Source organism: Hippocampus guttulatus, chromosome 3, assembly GCF_054856545.1.
Source record: "Hippocampus guttulatus isolate MCC_2025c chromosome 3, RoL_Hgut_1.0, whole genome shotgun sequence".
In the NCBI taxonomy this organism is placed as follows: Eukaryota; Metazoa; Chordata; class Actinopteri; order Syngnathiformes; family Syngnathidae; genus Hippocampus; species Hippocampus guttulatus.
In genome coordinates, this window is record NC_141263.1 from 13963899 (window position 1) to 13980177 (window position 16279).

Below are 16279 nucleotides of genomic sequence, written 5' to 3' on the forward strand. Positions count from 1 at the left end.
CCTAAAAGTTAAAACAATCAGCTCAAAAATTCACAAGCAAGTGGAGTCAGAAAACAACCCGGCATTTATTTATTTTTTTTTTTGAGTTTATGAATGCGGAAAATGAATGGAGAATTAAACGAGCACCATGAATCCCAAACGTGACCAACGTGTGATCATTTGCACTTTTAACGATACCGGGCCTGTCCTAATTGATCTTGGAAAGGTTCTTATACAATGCAGAAATTGTACACTCGTATTTTTGGACTCGGGAGGGAAGCAGAGGCATTATGACATGCATATATTGTGTAATAATATCAATACGGGATGCTTAAATTACCACGGGTGTTTTTAACACACCAGATTTCTATCTTTGGGTTCATGTAGTGTTTAGGAACACAGTTCCTTTGAAAAATCCCCAAAGAAACGCTATTGGAAATGGACTGAACTGGAATCAATAAACTCCCACAGTGGCATTGTTGCTTCTGTCATCCCTTGAGGATGTCTTCTCTCATTCTCTGACACAAACGCCTGCATTTCCCTTTTTCATCCAATTCCTGGGCATTGTTTTTTATGTCAGTCGATGGAGTATCGAAGATTTTGAATATCATTTTGATGGCGAGGCCTCAAATCTATAAATGAATTCTTTACATTTCAGGCGGGGGTTTGGAACTGCAGGTAGTTTCCATCAATTTTAAACACGTATCCTGTTCAAGGTCTTGGGGAAACTGGAGCGAATCCCAACTGACTGAGGCCAAAAGCTCGAGTGCACCTCGGACTGGTCGCCAATCAATTACAGAGCACATTGAAACAAACAGCCATTCGCACTTACACGCCAACAGTCACTGAATGGGAATCCACCTCACACTGGCTGCACAAATGTCCGCTGTGACTCCCATTTCACCCCCAGTCTGCCTTGTCATTAGTCTGTGCATTTAGTTCGCTTTCTGTTCACTTACTGTCCATTCATCATTGTATATACCGGTAGTAGTGTGTTTTTGTCATCTCATCTGTCTTACTCTTGTCCCTCGCTTCATCCTTGTTCTCTTAAATTTCCTTCTATAGCCTTAACTCAGTCATCCATCTTTCAATACTGTATACACTGGAAAGCACCCAGTCCCGATCTCTTGGCTTACATGGCCCCTTCATTTGCTCTTCAATTCTCCCCGTGTCTGCTTTTCAGTTTATAGGGCCACTAAACGCCATGCCAGGCCAAGTCTTCTTCTCCATCAGCTCCTGCCTTGGTTGATCACCTGGTGGCTGTCAACTCCTGGCACTGCATTATTGCTTTTTGTTTTCTGGACCTAACACTAATATCCTGAAGGGGGTTTTCTTCAGAGTTGTTTGTCTGATAGGGGAAAGGAAGAGTAAGTGGAAAAAAAAAGCTTGGTTTTCATGGTACCGTATTTTCCTCACAAAAGGCGCACTTAAAAGCCTTCCATTTTCTTAAAAGCTCACAGCGTGCCTTAAAATCCGATGCGCCTTGTGTATGGTCATTACGGTAGTATGTCAACCCCAAAATGGCTCCTTGCCGGAGACATGCTTCCAACGCAGAGTTCAAACTTAAGGCGATCAGTTTCGCAGTTGAACACGGAAATAGAGCATCGGCAAGAGATTTCAACGTTAACGAGTCAATGTTATAACTTGCTGTTGGTTAAGTGAACTGTGTCGCTGTTTTATTAAATATGTTTTAATGACATCTGATGGTCGCTATATAAATCAGGGTGTAGTGTAGTGTTCTGTTGGCATTTCCTTGAGCTTAGCTCCATCTAGTGGATGCATTGTAGATTGCGTCTTATAATGCACTGCGTCCAATATATGAAAAAAATTACAAAATAGGCCATTCATTGAAGGTGCGCCTCATAATCCAGTGCGCCTTTTAGTGTGGAAAATACGGTATGCCACTTATTTTAGTGGTCGGCGCCTTACCAGCTTGTTCCATGTAAAAACACCACAGGATGGCCTTTACTTCAAATTGCAAGGTGAGTACAGATGGGCGTAAAAACACAGACGTGGAAGGGTTGTTTTGTCTGAGTCGGCAGAGGCCCGTTATCAGCGAAACAACCTGTCAGCTTTTCATCAATCGTCCATCAAAACTCGCCGCCTGACAATCTCTCCGAAACATCATCCATCAAGCCACACTGGCTGAATTAGATACTGTTGCTACCCACACAAACACTCGCTCACTCACAAGTGCACACATACAGACAAATCAAATCAATGGCTACCTTCCTCCACATCGGGAAGCTCTGCACACAGTGGGTGGCCTGTGGAGGAGTCCACCCACTCACAGGATATTCAATTGCAAGCGTGGACAAATACATCAGCTCTCTCTCTCTATTGTGTCCGTGGTCGCCTGGGATCCACTATATTTACACATGCAAGACCCACCAATGTGTACACCTACATGTGTGCTACCAACACAAAAACATACACAAAAAGCATTCTCACTCGGTCCAAAAAAACAAAACAAACAAAAAAAACCCCATAGATTTTTCACCAAGCGAAAAGGCTCTAAGTATGAATGCATGAATGGATTAAGGGGCGGACCCACTGTCCTCAGTTTGTGCGGCTCGGGAATGATGATGAAACAAGCTTGTCACTTGTTGCTAAGCGACCAATAAAAGTAGCCTGGTGCCTTTTCCCGACTGGTTTAGACAACCAAACTAACAATACTTCAGATTTTAGATTCAGATATTTATCAACAACTGCGTTTGTGTGTGTCACTGTTTCTCATTTTATCAGAACATACTCCAGCACCAGATCATTGATGCTTCCACAGCCTTTCATAACGTGAAAAAAAAGAATCATTTTAGGGTATATGTGAGAAGAGTATATTAATCCCAGAGCAAACACTGTATGCTTCATGTTAGACATTGGGCAAACCCCACTTTTTGGACAGTGGGGAAATATCTCAAATGTATCAAAAAGCAGCTCGCTGTCTGTTCTTCCCAAGGAATCTTGGTAGGAAGGTGTTAGTGTGCACTGTATGTCTACTGCAAACCCTTTATATTTCTTTATGTGGCAGCTTCTGTCCTTGACTTACAGCACAGTGGTTTTATCGCGATACTAGCCATTGTTTGGATGATTATTTGCTTTGGCGTGCCAGGAAAATTCAGAGATATGAGGTCTGTATGGTGGCAGAGAACTCAATTCAACTCACTTCACAACAAGGCGCAGTTTGTCAGATAATTAACAGTTCTTCAAAGAGGCTGCAAGCTGTTAAAAAAAGCAACTCCCGGTTCAATATTACTGTCAAACTAAACATAAAACACAACAACATAACTTTGCCTTGAATTCTGCTAGTTTAATGCTAGCGCATAATGGGAAAAGCCATAGATGGGCTAATGACTAGCGTCCAAGTGATGGCATGTTACAATGGATATTTAAACACAACTGATGAAGCAACGCAAGTAAACAGACGATATAAAAATACTCACAGGCATATAAATCCTCTGCAAAACATGACTGATATTATGGCAGCTATTACTGTATGTCGCTTCTCGTAGCTGTGAAGGTTCTCTTTGCTTCTGCCTGCATGGCAGTACAGTACCACACTGCCGCTGGTAGACAAGTCACACTCACCAGAAGTAGCTGCAATTAATCATGATGCACAAATTGTTTAAAACGGCTTTCTATCAAGCTGTTCTAGTACTTTATGCTTTTATGAAGTGCAAGAATCGTGCTATTTTTCTAATTAAAAACACTTTAAAAAAATCTGTTTTGCTGAGGAACGAGATAACTTTGTTGTGTCATGTTTTTGGAGGCGAGCACCTGGCAGAGGCCATTTACAGTGGATATATCGAGTTACACGCCCCTGTATCAAATGTCAGGTTTTTGTGACGTAAAAAAAATGAGACAAAATAAATGATTTCAAAACGTTTTTATTTACCTCTAAAGTGTACAACTCAAATGAATTAAAAACGAATCTTCTTTTACTATCCAGTGTCGCAGTGCAAACACCAAACAATGCTGGCGTGTAACCAGAGCTTGATACGAGCTTGACTGATGATGTGTGATTGTGGACATTTGACATGATTGGTTCAGAAATTCCAGGCCCGCTTGGATGTTGTACATCATATATACTGTACATTGTCTGTGTGCTCTTTTTAAGCAATGATTTATTGTTGCCAGGCTCGCCGTACTTCTTGGAAGGCTAAATTTTGATGAATCATGTCCCAGTGTCATGCACCTGTAGCTCAATCAAGTGGTTGCTAAAGAATGGACTCCAGGCTGGCCTTTATGTTCTGAGTGGTATTTTTTATATGAAAAAAAAAATAAAGAGTGGCAAGGACAATTTATGAAGTCAGCGGGTTAGCGCTGACACACATCACCTCTTACCTATATATAGTCTCCAATTCACACGCCAACCTAATGACGACAAGCGGTACAGAGAATAGATGAATGCCTATGTATGTATGAGAATGTTCATTTTCTAATTTTTTTTTATCTCTTACTGTGGAACCCTTGGAATTTTTTTTGGTGCAAAACTGAACACAACGGAAATAATATCTTTCCAGTGATTGTGGGAGACATTTTGTACCTGCAGCCCTGCACTAATTGCTTCAGGTGTGCAGTTGATTGTGCAAATGGCTGCAAGAAGCTGCGGGGCGACCTCCCTCCGCTGCGAACGTCAGCCCGTATCTTGAACGCACCACTTTTTTTGGGGGGGTGGGCAGCGGGGGGACGTTTCGCTACTAAAATGTCTTGGTGAGGGCAAAACATGAACGCTTCACTTAACTTCTCCAGCGCGGACTTTGACGCGCACCGTTCCGTCAAGGTGAGCGTCATCATCGTTCTGGGGGTGATGATCACTTTGGGGAACATGGCGGTCCTCCTGGTGATCACGTCCTCCGTGGCCGGCTGGTCGAGGAGCTCCCGCTACTTCCTGCTCTCACTGACTGCCGCGGACTCCGCCTTCGGGCTGCTGGTCATGCCCTTGAACCTGTGGGTGAGTCTCCTCAAGGACTACACGGACGGGCCCGACCGGCTGTGTCATCTGGTGGCCTTTTGCAACGCTACCGTGTACTCCACGTGCATGTACACGCTGGCCGCTATCAGCTTGGAGAGGTACATCGCGGTGCTCTACCCCCTCAAATACTCGTCCATGATGACCAGGAGGCGAACTTTGCTCCTGATCGCCTTCTCCTGGTGCTTCCCACCCTGCCTCCTTGTGCCGATATGCTTCCCGGATGGCATCATCCAGGTCCACTTCTCCACCGCCTCGCTGGTCTGCAACCCGTCCTACTCCAGCAACGTGGGTTACTCGCTGAGTTTGGCCTCTTTCATCTTCTTCCCGTGCTCCGCCGTCATGGCTTACGCCAACATGAGAGTGTGGTGCGCCGCCCGGAGACAGAGCCGCAAACTGCGCCAGTTCGAGCGCACGCACCGGAGGAGACACAACGTGGCCTCCAGGGTGCTGGTGCCCGTCATGGCTGCTTACTTCACTTGCTGGACGCCGTGCATGGCAGCTATGATCTACAACGGTAAGCACCGATGTAAAACTCACTCAATCTGAAAATACATTGTAAGCGTTCTGAAGCATTGGTTCTCAACTGCTGTCATATTCCAATTGCCGCTAACCTACGCCCCACTCTAACAGATGTTAAAAACGGTCGAGAAAATCTGTTTAAAAAAAAAAGTGGCCTTTATAAACAATTGTCGTAGTTTAACTACACATGGTGTAAATTAAGTAACAAAATATGACCATAAGACATCTGCACATACAAAAAGGAGCTCTTCTTTTTAAGAAAGTGCTACATAATGTCAGTTTCTCTTCTTTTTAAGGAAGTGCTACATAATGTCAGTTTCTCTTCTTTTTAAGGAAGTGCTACATAATGTCAGTTTCTCTTCTTTTTGGAGAACAAACGATGCGGATGAGTCAATCATAATAGTTTTAACACTGCAGGTTCTATTGCAATAAAAACACCAGTGGCGTCTCGTGGATAAGAGCAGACCCGTCCCACCACGGGCGGGTGATCGGGTGCCGTGCCCGCCTACCAAGATACTTTCACCCCCTCTTTTGAGGTACTCATCTCTAAAATGATTAATTATGCAAAAAAACATTTGTCTAATATATATTGTTGATGGCTGTGACACGTTTTGGGGCAATTATGAAACAACAGTGGAGTTACCACAATAGGGAGGTATCTGCATGTGTAATACAGGGTTGAATAAAAGGAAGAGGAAAGTGTGCACATCACTTTGGAAAATTTGATCACGTGACATTTTGCCATTGTTCCGGACCAGCCCTTTGTGCACTTTACTAAACGTGTACCTTTTATTCTTATGAGCATTTCTGATTCCTGCAGGTACTGATATTTTGGACATGACTTTCTCACATTGTCACTCTTGGGGCCTAGTTTATCTTCAATGGTTTATAGTTGTGATTGATGAGTGAGTCGCTTGTGGATTCTCCTGCAGTCTTTGAGAAAAGATTCTTTGAAAGCCTGTAGCAATTTCCTACATTTACCAGGAACATGATATTTAACAAGAGCCAGTGAAAGTTTTAGGAGGAGACTGCAAGTAAAAAGTCAGCTGGGCTATTATTGACGTGCTCCCATCTTCGATTTCAGAGTTCCTTGAAGAAATAGTTCCTATCCGATATTTGTGAAGGCGAGTTGACTTTGGATTACTTGATTGTAAACTTGAATGTAGACTTAATGCTGAGTATTTTTAGAAATGAAGAACTTTTCCCAAAGAGGCTTGCGGAGGGGGTCAACAATCTCTAATGTTCATGGTCTCGGTTTTTGTCAAACAAATTTCCCTTAAACAAATGTGACAAATTTTTGACTGATCAGACTTAAAAGGAAGAAAAATAGCAAGAACCCCCACAAAATAGCATGTTAAAACTGTAACAGATGGAGTTACGGTCATAAATGAAAACCCCGCGAGGGACTGAAGCTGCAATAATCGAACCGCAAAGTAAACCGTAATAAATCAAATAAACTGTACTCCTGTGTGCTCATTCGTGCCGTTTTCCCGCGCAGCCCTGTCGGGTAGCTCCGTTCCAGAGTGGGTCGAATTTGTGGTGGTTTGGCTGCCAACGTCCAACGGTTTCCTCAACTGCATCTTCTACTTTTGGATCAACAAAAGCTTCCGACAGAAATTCTACCTCATCGCGCATAGGCTAGCTCACGCTCTCTGCCCGCCACTGCTCAACACTCTGGGATGCTGCAGACCATCCGTGATTCCGTTTGGCTCAGGCTTCCTGGATGACAATCGAGTCCATGAGCGCTCATCCAGCGTTTCCTCCACCTGCACGCTCATGACCTTAGCCTAGCGGCTCTGAGAAGTGCCATACAGGCATGGCAGAGGACTTGTGTTTTTATGACTGAAGCTACTTCACTGGTTAATGCATTCAAAGTGGACTTGAGTTGAGATGTAAATGGCTCGCACCAGATCTGCCCTCTAAAATATCACCGGATTTATTTTGTCTTTGTTTTATTTCCTTTTATGAACATGCGGTCAAAAGATATCGTTGTGTTTATAACTCCTGTGGTATTTTGTGTTGTTGTTGTTTGTCTATTTGTTTTGTTTTACCTCCCAACTGGCCCCCAGTGTTGAAGGGTTGAATGCACTGTCAGCAAACACCTCTTAAACCAACTTTCGGACGTTTTCGAGTAACACTCCAGCCCGCCCAGCACAACTGTCTCTGTGACATGTTGCGACAAAAGGAGTATTTCTAATGTCAGATTCTGCTCGGAGTCGATTAGTTTGCGCACGTGCGTGACTGCAAGCACACTGAAGGCTCGTCGCCATCCACCTCTTCCTTATTTTTAAACGCGAGGATGGAAAATGTTGACATATAACAGCTGGGAGAGGTTAACCTTTAAGTTGCGCCGTTTGAGCGTATGCAAGGAGAAAAGTAATTAAGCAGTGACACTGTCAAAAGGTCACCGCGGCCGTGCTGCCAGAAGATAACTTGGATAACTTCTGAGGTTGTTTGTTTTGCTGTGAAGCGCTTCATCTGTCGTTTTGCCAACGGGAGCCTCTTCAGAGTGGCGTCCGCAGTGAACGCTGCTCGCGATGCAAGCGGAGGTGTCCCTTTTGAGCTATTTAATGCCATGTATTTTATTTAGCCTTTGCTGTGTGCCGCGCCTTCATGGGGGAGGCATGGGGGGGGGGGGGGTAATCATGTTGTGAATTCCAAAATGTCCCAAGTTTCATGTCAGATTTTTCTTTGAATTATTTTTGGTTGTGAAATAAGAGATTTGTTTATTTATTTTTTGGATAATATATGGGTTATGAATAATCTAAGAAATAAAGCGTTATGCCTTTTGTACTGCGCGAGCTGCTTTGTCTGACAAAATACTGCATTGTCTGCAGGTTCTGTATCGCAATAATGCAACAGCAAAACAAAATGCATTATTACGCCCCAAATGAGACCAAACTGTTAAAAAAGAAAGAAAAAAATTATCCTGGCACTGCACCAACATTGAATTGTTTTTTGCCTTGGCCCTTGCTCCATCCCAATCCAAGGTTTTATGGAAATCAGCAAAGTACTTTCATCGATATCTTGCCCACAATATAATAAAGAATAAACAAACATTTTTTTTCCCCCAGTACCACTTATCAGTTTGGCCTTGGCAGTGTTCTGCACTTTCTGAGTGCTATTATTAATCATTTGTTTTTGTGGCAGGAAAGCAAAGTGAAAAGTGCTTTTCGTTTTCCTGCAAACACTGTTCATTCCATCCGGAGCGGAGCGATGAATTCAGGAGCTTGTAATTACATTTCTGTAAAATTCTGAAGAGTTTAATCGAACCACTTGCATTGAAATTGTCCCGGTAGGCCGACACCCTTAATAATCTGAGAAGAATACATGATGTTTAAATGAGGACCAATGGTGGAGGAAAATGAGAGTCAGCTGTGCAGTGGTATAAAGTGCATGCGGAGCGGCTTATCATTCTCAAACTTTTTATGTGTTTGGTACTCACCACTAGCATTGAAAAACTGTTTCATTAAACACTCAATCCAATGAAATATGCGGCAATGCAATACAATATGTTGCAATAGCTGTTTTGAAAATTCTGCCTTTACAAATATTGAAAAAAAAATCTCTAAAAATTGTCTCCCTTTTAACAGCAAATTGTCAAATGTGAAGAAGCGGCTAAGATCTCGATCTAAGATTATCTCCTATTGTTTAGTTCGACTTCAAGTTTGAAGCAATTGTTATTTATGGTCACCGACACGAAAGAAAAGGGCTGGAACAGTACTTCCGATTATTACGTTTTTCGACTCTTATTAACTGCACAACAATGATAAAACATCTCAACCATCTTCAGTGGATTGGCTGTTTCCTTTCCTATCCTTAATGTTTTTTTTCAATTACACTTTTTATTGTTTGGTGTTACTTGCACTTTGGTGTCAACTTTTGCTGTCTTTAAAATTCACCTTTGCTTCAATTCGATTTTCAATTCCCAATTTCGATATAATTCTATTAAAAAAAAAACTTTTTTCAATACTGATTTTATCACCAAAAATGTTGTCCAACCCTTTCAAGGACAGCGGTTACAACGCTGGACAGCTTATTGTGTTGTCAGGTTAGGTTACAGGTTATCATTATTGGTGCATGAAAGGGTTAACATCTACATTTAGTCCTTGTTACAAACAGTAACAAAAAACTTACCCCCTGCACCCCCAAAAAAACATGAAAATCAAGTAATGATTTTGTCTGTTTAACTACATTTCTGTCCTATCAGTGTTTTGTTAGTGACAAAACGGAACATGACAAAAGTAAATGTACAACAATCCAAAATTCAAAGTCGATTTTTGAGTTTTTTTACATTGATACACATTTTAACTAGTTTAAATACAATTTAAATCGATTGCAGATTAATTGTTACATCCCTACTTTTAAAATGTACTGTATAAATAAAGTTCTATGGTTACATTACAGCAGACAGGAGGCAGAAATCTACTTTTACCTGGCATTAGTATTCGACTGAATGTGTGAGATGGACAGATGAAGCGCTTCTTATTCCTATTTTCTTGTTGGATCTCAGTAGATCCGAAGTGTAAAACTGTTAACTCTGTGCACAAAAATAGATGTCAGTTTAATAAATCTGCACAAACATTTGACCACAAGCAGGGTTGGCACACTGGGAGAAATCCCATCTGGTGCCCCCTATAACTGGCTGTTTGCACTTTAAGAAATCAAATAGCATCATTTTTAAATTTGTTGTTCATTTAGAATCCATACCTGTCAACCAATTGAAAATTGTAAACAATTTTATTACAATTTAAAATATACGAATGGAAAGTGTTGCACTACATGAAAAATATACGATCTGTATTTTTCTGAGATTAGATAAGGAAAAAAGGTCAGCTAGCCACATGTAAGTACAAAAAAATATTAAAAGCAACATCATTTGTGGCCATTGGTTTAGGTTTGAATACATCTAAGATTTTCCACATAAACTTAATAGTTAAAACTAGTTTTAATATAATGATTTTCCTGATGGGCAAACCAGCTGGGCATTTGAGTTCATTGGATCATCGTATACAAGTAACCTTAATGTTGGACTGAGTGACTGAGTGACTGAGTCCTTGAGCTGCTCCCTCCTGGTAATGGTGGAAAATGGAATTGTTGCATGCATTGCTGAACCCTTTGATGTCAAGGGAGCTACACTTTTCGTGTTGTTGTAGAGTGCCAAGTTCCAGCTTCGGTGACACCGAAGGTGACTCGGCAGGAAAGCATTCTGAATTTTCCTAAATGACCTCCTAGTCCTTCAGGGGGAAAGTGGCTTGTTTTAGTGAAGCTTTTAGGCGGCTGTCAAAGCTTTTAGAACACTCCTGGGGGTTTTCTCAGTGGACAGAAGATCTGTCAGGCTCCTCTTCACGTGGGTGTGTCTTGAACTACCGAGTCCTCGAGTGCAAATGTGAAATATCAGCTTAACATCGGTCCGCACAAAAACTAATCATGGTGAGCATGTATATCCTGTGAAGTTGACCTTTCAAAGATCACACCCCACCCCTCCATCTCTAAGTGTTTTTCCAGGCATTTGAAATCTCTGCTGCAACTAGCCTCTCAGGACAGATGTGCATTAGCAGCCTCGCCAATAGTTGCAATAATTGACAGGCTCTCGTGTTCAGATGAGAGCTTCATAGTCTCCCACAGGTGCTCTCTGACAGGGAGGCATCATTCTGGTCACTGGTCACAGTCATCCCCGCTGACATGGATGAAAGTAATGAGCACAAATTAGATACTAAATGTAAAACAATTGAAACGTGTGTATGTGTGTGTTCATTATGTTGTTTTTCAATAACACAGGTGCTGTCATCTCACTACAGACGGTAAGTAAAAATTAAGTGCCAATCGCTGCTCTTCTTCAGAGTGTAACATCATTTCAATCGCGTGTGATGGCCTTGCGTGTATTATGTGCCCACTGATTGTACCTGCCGTTTCCATTTGAGTGGGTTTGACGAACATGTTCAGTTTATTTATTGAGAAGCTCAACACATTGAGCTGATAGCGCCCCCTTGTGTTCAGAGTGAATATGGCAGTACAAGCTCACTGCTTTGTATGTAATAACAATACTAGTCATGTATCAGATTTATATATTCTAAGGTTTATGGACCAAAGTAACAAGAGTTTTGCCCCCCGAATTAATTAATGAATAATCAGTCAGGTTTAGAGCTAGTTACCCCTGAATCTGGATTCGTCATCTGTCTTAGTCTTCATATTGATTCTTAGACATTTTGACATCTTTATGAAAGAGAGAATCGGCAACATATATCAAAATTAGATGGACGGGTGACATTTTGACCTCTAGACAGTAACGATGTACGCCTCTTTGACCGGTCATGTCCCCCCCACCATAGACCCATAAAATTTCGATGGACGGTTGATGACTGGCCTCCAATGACATTTGTTGCTACTTATGTCGAATTATAGGATCGATGAGTGAAGTTTTGCCTTGATGTCACTTTGGGTGATATTTCGGACAAACGAGGATGGATGATTGACCTATTTCGACTTGCACATCACAATAACAATTAGGGGGGAACAAATCAACAAAAAAACCCCCAACAAAGTTATTTCTTTTTCATTATGTCTGTGAAGATTCACTGCCACCAAGAGACCAGAAATCTATAAAGACTGAATTGAGGCCACTGGAATCTTCTTTTTTGGTGACATTGTTGTTTTCAAAAATGACTTGGGCAATGCTGCTACTAGGCTAACAATACGTAAACCTCCTACGCATCTATATTTATGCACGTGTGTGGGTGTAATCGAGTTTTTACACATTTTCCATCACAGATAATGAGTTGATTTCAATCTGTGAAAATGTCAATCGGTCAGTCGTATTCAAAGTTGTTGTGGGGAGTTGTTGTGAATATATTTGTGTAATATTTATTTTCATCAGGTTTTCAATGACATGAGATGGCAAACACAAAAGCTGTCAGCATAGTAAACGTCAACTTCTGCTTCTGCAACTGGTATGATCATGTGCAAGCAGTAATAAATCATAACCCAATTTCTGAAACAGTGCAGCTTCATGGGCAGATAAAGGGTTTCCAATTGCACAGGTAGACAATGTGTTTCAATTGTGTAATATAAAGAAAAAAAAAGACAGTGATGTACAATTTGCAACTGAATTGGTAATTTTTTAAAAAACTAAACAGAGAAACCAGATTCCAGATATTTTTCATATTTCGTGTTTAACATATCCTTTGCAGACAGAAGGAATTTAAATTGATGCAACTTACTCAGCAGCTGCCAGTACAATTCACCAAAAATATTTGGGACGGGTCAGTAAGACGTGCTTTAGGAGGAATACCCATTTTGACAAAAGAACAACAATAAGACAAACCCTACTTATGAATTGTATTCTTCCTTGACAAGCATAGATTTGCAATGGATTTCACTATTTTCGGGGAAATAGGAAAACAACTGATGCACTGTAATGCCATTTATTATGTTATGCTTAAACTGATCCATGATGGATGCAATCAAGTCTGACATCAGATCGATGCCATTGAACTGAAGCAGTAATTATTTTCTCTCCGGATAAATGAATAAAAAAACAACACATTTTTAGTCTACCATGATCCTGATTAGATTGAAAATCTTGATGCAGTTTCCTCCTGTGTTGAAGTTTCTGACTGTTTCTTCAAAGCGGCCAAATAAAATCAACATAGACCAAACTGAGTCAAACAGATGCATAGTTAAATAAAATGACAAGGAGAGGCAAAAAATATGCGATGAAACCTGGAGGCAGTGAGGTTAATAGTCTCTCCTTGACTGCTGGACTTGGTGGATGATGACTCGAGGGCAGACGAACAATTGCCGTCCTCCCTCTCTACCGTGAGACCGTTCAAGGGGTAAACTGTGCGAGGTGGTTTTGGTCAAACATTTCAAGGCCTCAAGATGAAGAGAATGGGATCATATGGGAATGTCGGCACTCAAGATGACATGTAGAAGCGATAAAAGATGCCAATGAGGGTGGCAGCAATGGCTGGTATCATCCATGTGGTCCAGGAGTTGCTGAGGTCGGGGGATAAAGCACATCAACATCTTCAGAATATGGAACATTCATCAATGATGATAATGTCATCAACATTACATCACTTCCAGCAGCCATTTTACTTTCCTTTAGATATCTAGTACAGTGTAGCATATCTACATATTCTATAGTCCAGAAGAAATTTTGATGACTGACCTTGACTCTTCTGTAGTGACGTTTACATCCTGCAGCAGCAAACAGAAAATAAAAACAAAGACATGAGTAAATTATATTTGTTTTGTAACTCTAAAGTTAAACCGTCAAGACTTCTGTTCTTACCTTTGGCTTTTCATTTTTTCTGTCATCCTGCAAAGACAATCGGTACATTTAAAAATTGCTGGTGGCAGACAACTTCAGAAAATGTGCTCATTACAAAACCCACTGCACAAAACGGCCAAAACTTTACATGACTGTATAATCTAATGTGAACCAAGAGCTGTATGAAAAGGATCAGGAAGTAATCATTAAAAGGGGACTCAGGGCAGTTCTCAGTGTTTGTTTATGGGTTTTCTTTTTTAATCCACCATGCTCAAGGAAGACCAACCTATCAGAGAGAGAATGCATGACCAACGAGCTGTCGATCATTTACCCTGTACACACATAGCCTTATGCATGATGTGGCAGGATTCGTTTTCTTCTGCGTGGTAACGGAATGAAAGCAAACATTGACTGTCAAAGCCAATAAAAGTTGTAGTTTACCATGTGAAGCTCCCCAATGCAGAACTGCTGCAGCATCTCTCTGGCATCTGTGGAGTGACCCACATCCTCAAAGCTCTCTGTTGCATCTGCACCGGCCTGCTCCAGCAACACTTCCTCACCTCCTGGATGCTACACACACGCATACACAAAACAAAAATAAAATCTCGCAATAGGCCCACTATTTGACATTTCTCTCTATTAGTCTCAAAATAACAAGACATTTGGTGTCATTCTGTTCATCAATGTGGTCTCCTTTTATTATATTGACCCTCACACAAGATCAAAAACCCAATGTGATAGAGCCTTGAATGGACATCCAATATCGCTGCCTATTCGGTAGACATTTTTCAAAACACTTTTGTTCAGGCAGGCATTGCAGTAAGATTAAATAGACTTGATTTGTTTTTTATTTTGATTGTATTGATATACATGTACGACTGTATTCCATAACTATATGAATCACTTGCAGTGAAAAGTGCTGTAAAACTAAAATTTCATAACTTCAGGGCTTGTGATTTTTTTCTCCCTCTCAGTATTATGATTTAAGATGTAATTGTTTTTTTCAATGTCCTTTTTTTTTTAAAACATACAAGCAATAACTGATTCTGTATTACAATAGCCACCACATTTATGATACATATATGTTTTGGTCTCATAGGCTCTCATGCTTTGGCTAAAATAAGAGCAGATGAAACATCAATTAATATGAAAGCCTGTTTATCTACTTAAATTGTTAAATTACTGAACACTTTGAGTTGTAGACTTTTAAACGTTAGCTACAACAACTTTACAAAATTCTACCAAACAGGCATGGCATAAACCTGAAGTTATAAATCAGATTATAATAAAACCTACAAATCTGCGGTTTTATCATTTCAATTTTTCATGTTTCATGAAACTTACATGTAAACACGCAGGCTGCACGACGTTATCACTGCACTTATCTAGGCAGTATATGAATAGATGAATAAGACATGTATATGCAAAATACAAATCCGTGTATACACTAATCATCGGTACAGTATTATGTAAATTTATTATCCACCATTATGTTAATAAGTCAATTGACGTCACAAAGTTTATTAAAACGTCTGTTTAATAGATCAAGTTGCAAACTGTAATAAACGGTGCGTCAGTTACGTCCACTGTTGTAAATTGCACTTTTACCTGCAATACGAACGAACGTAACCTCGTTTGGGCACAACGTGCAGGTTGCGCGTGCGCGGTTTGCAGTTTGAATGGCCAATAGGTTACCACGTCAGTGTATGACACAGAGAATACTTAGCTACCTCCAGGAAGTAGCTTTGGCCGAAATTACGAAACTCGAAGCAAAGCGCAAAGTAACGATGCAACTATCCAGTTAAGTCAAGTCAGCTTTATTGTCACATATGCTCTATGTACAACATACAGCACAGATGAAATTTCTTTCCTCTCAACTACAGTGCAAACATGCAGTGCATTGAAAACACACACAGCTAAAAATAAGGGCAGCGAAACTGAACTGCATAAAAACGACATTGCCGTATCACGCAAATACTTTCATCAACTTTCAAAGCTGAGCCTTACCTCTTCGAGGAAACTCGTGACGTCATAAACTTTATCGTGGATAATGAGCCATGTGTCGTTGCTCATATTATGGACTTGTATATCTTCTAATGTGTAGTACTTGATATCGTCATTTAGACTTTTGCATTTTTCTTCACCCTTAGCAGGTCTGTCTTCGTTTGTTGGGTTGCCGATAATTTCCTCACCCATATTTTGTTCGGCTGCAACAAAAACAGATGTCGCGACTGAGCGGCTGGTCAATTTTGATTCTGAAAACCAGGGGTTGACTCCAAGCCAGCAATCTTCGTTTGAATTGCACTTCTAATACGGAAAAACGTTAAATATCGTTGAAGGATAACAACGTAAACTTTCGTTGCAAAGCAATTCTATACACGAAAAGCACCTCAAGTCTGAACGCCCCCGGACATCAGCAGATAAGAGACATGACCAATGACATCTGTGCTATTTGGCAACCAGAAGCAACCTCCACAGCTAGCCAATCAAATGGTGGCGTACGAAGTGAAAACCAATCAAATTCAAGTACTTGA

General features: G+C 40.9%; 2 protein-coding genes across 2 annotated transcripts; one reads left to right on the plus strand and one right to left on the minus strand.

Annotated features, from left to right (window-relative positions):
* Window positions 1–4695: 4695 nt before the first annotated feature.
* On the plus strand, window positions 4696–8070 carry LOC147207572 (histamine H2 receptor). The gene is made up of 2 exons (XM_086106836.1): window positions 4696–5465; window positions 6969–8070. Exons 1-2 carry the CDS (start codon window positions 4703–4705, stop codon window positions 7259–7261), a joined length of 1056 nt encoding a protein of 351 aa, XP_085962962.1. The 5' UTR covers window positions 4696–4702; the 3' UTR covers window positions 7262–8070.
* Window positions 8071–12308: 4238 nt separating this feature from the next.
* Window positions 12309–16187, minus strand: cyb5b (cytochrome b5 type B). Its single transcript, XM_086107716.1, has 5 exons — window positions 15753–16187; window positions 14187–14315; window positions 13767–13793; window positions 13644–13672; window positions 12309–13468 (listed from the first exon to the last, which is right to left on the minus strand). The coding sequence occupies exons 1-5, from the start codon at window positions 15939–15941 to the stop codon at window positions 13387–13389; spliced, it is 456 nt and encodes a 151-aa protein (XP_085963842.1). The 5' UTR covers window positions 15942–16187; the 3' UTR covers window positions 12309–13386.
* Window positions 16188–16279: the final 92 nt, after the last annotated feature.

Coding starts and splice junctions, on each gene's coding strand:
- LOC147207572 (XM_086106836.1), top strand. CDS start 4,703: ATGAACGCTTCACTTAACTTCTCCAGCGCGGACTTTGACGCGCACCGT. Junction 5,466..6,968: donor GGCAGCTATGATCTACAACG/GTAAGCACCGAT, acceptor TTTCCCGCGCAG/CCCTGTCGGGTAGCTCCGTT.
- cyb5b (XM_086107716.1), bottom strand. CDS start 15,941: ATGGGTGAGGAAATTATCGGCAACCCAACAAACGAAGACAGACCTGCT. Junction 14,316..15,752: donor TCACGAGTTTCCTCGAAGAG/GTAAGGCTCAGC, acceptor GCGTGTGTGTAG/CATCCAGGAGGTGAGGAAGT. Junction 13,794..14,186: donor GCATTGGGGAGCTTCACATG/GTAAACTACAAC, acceptor TTGTCTTTGCAG/GATGACAGAAAAAATGAAAA.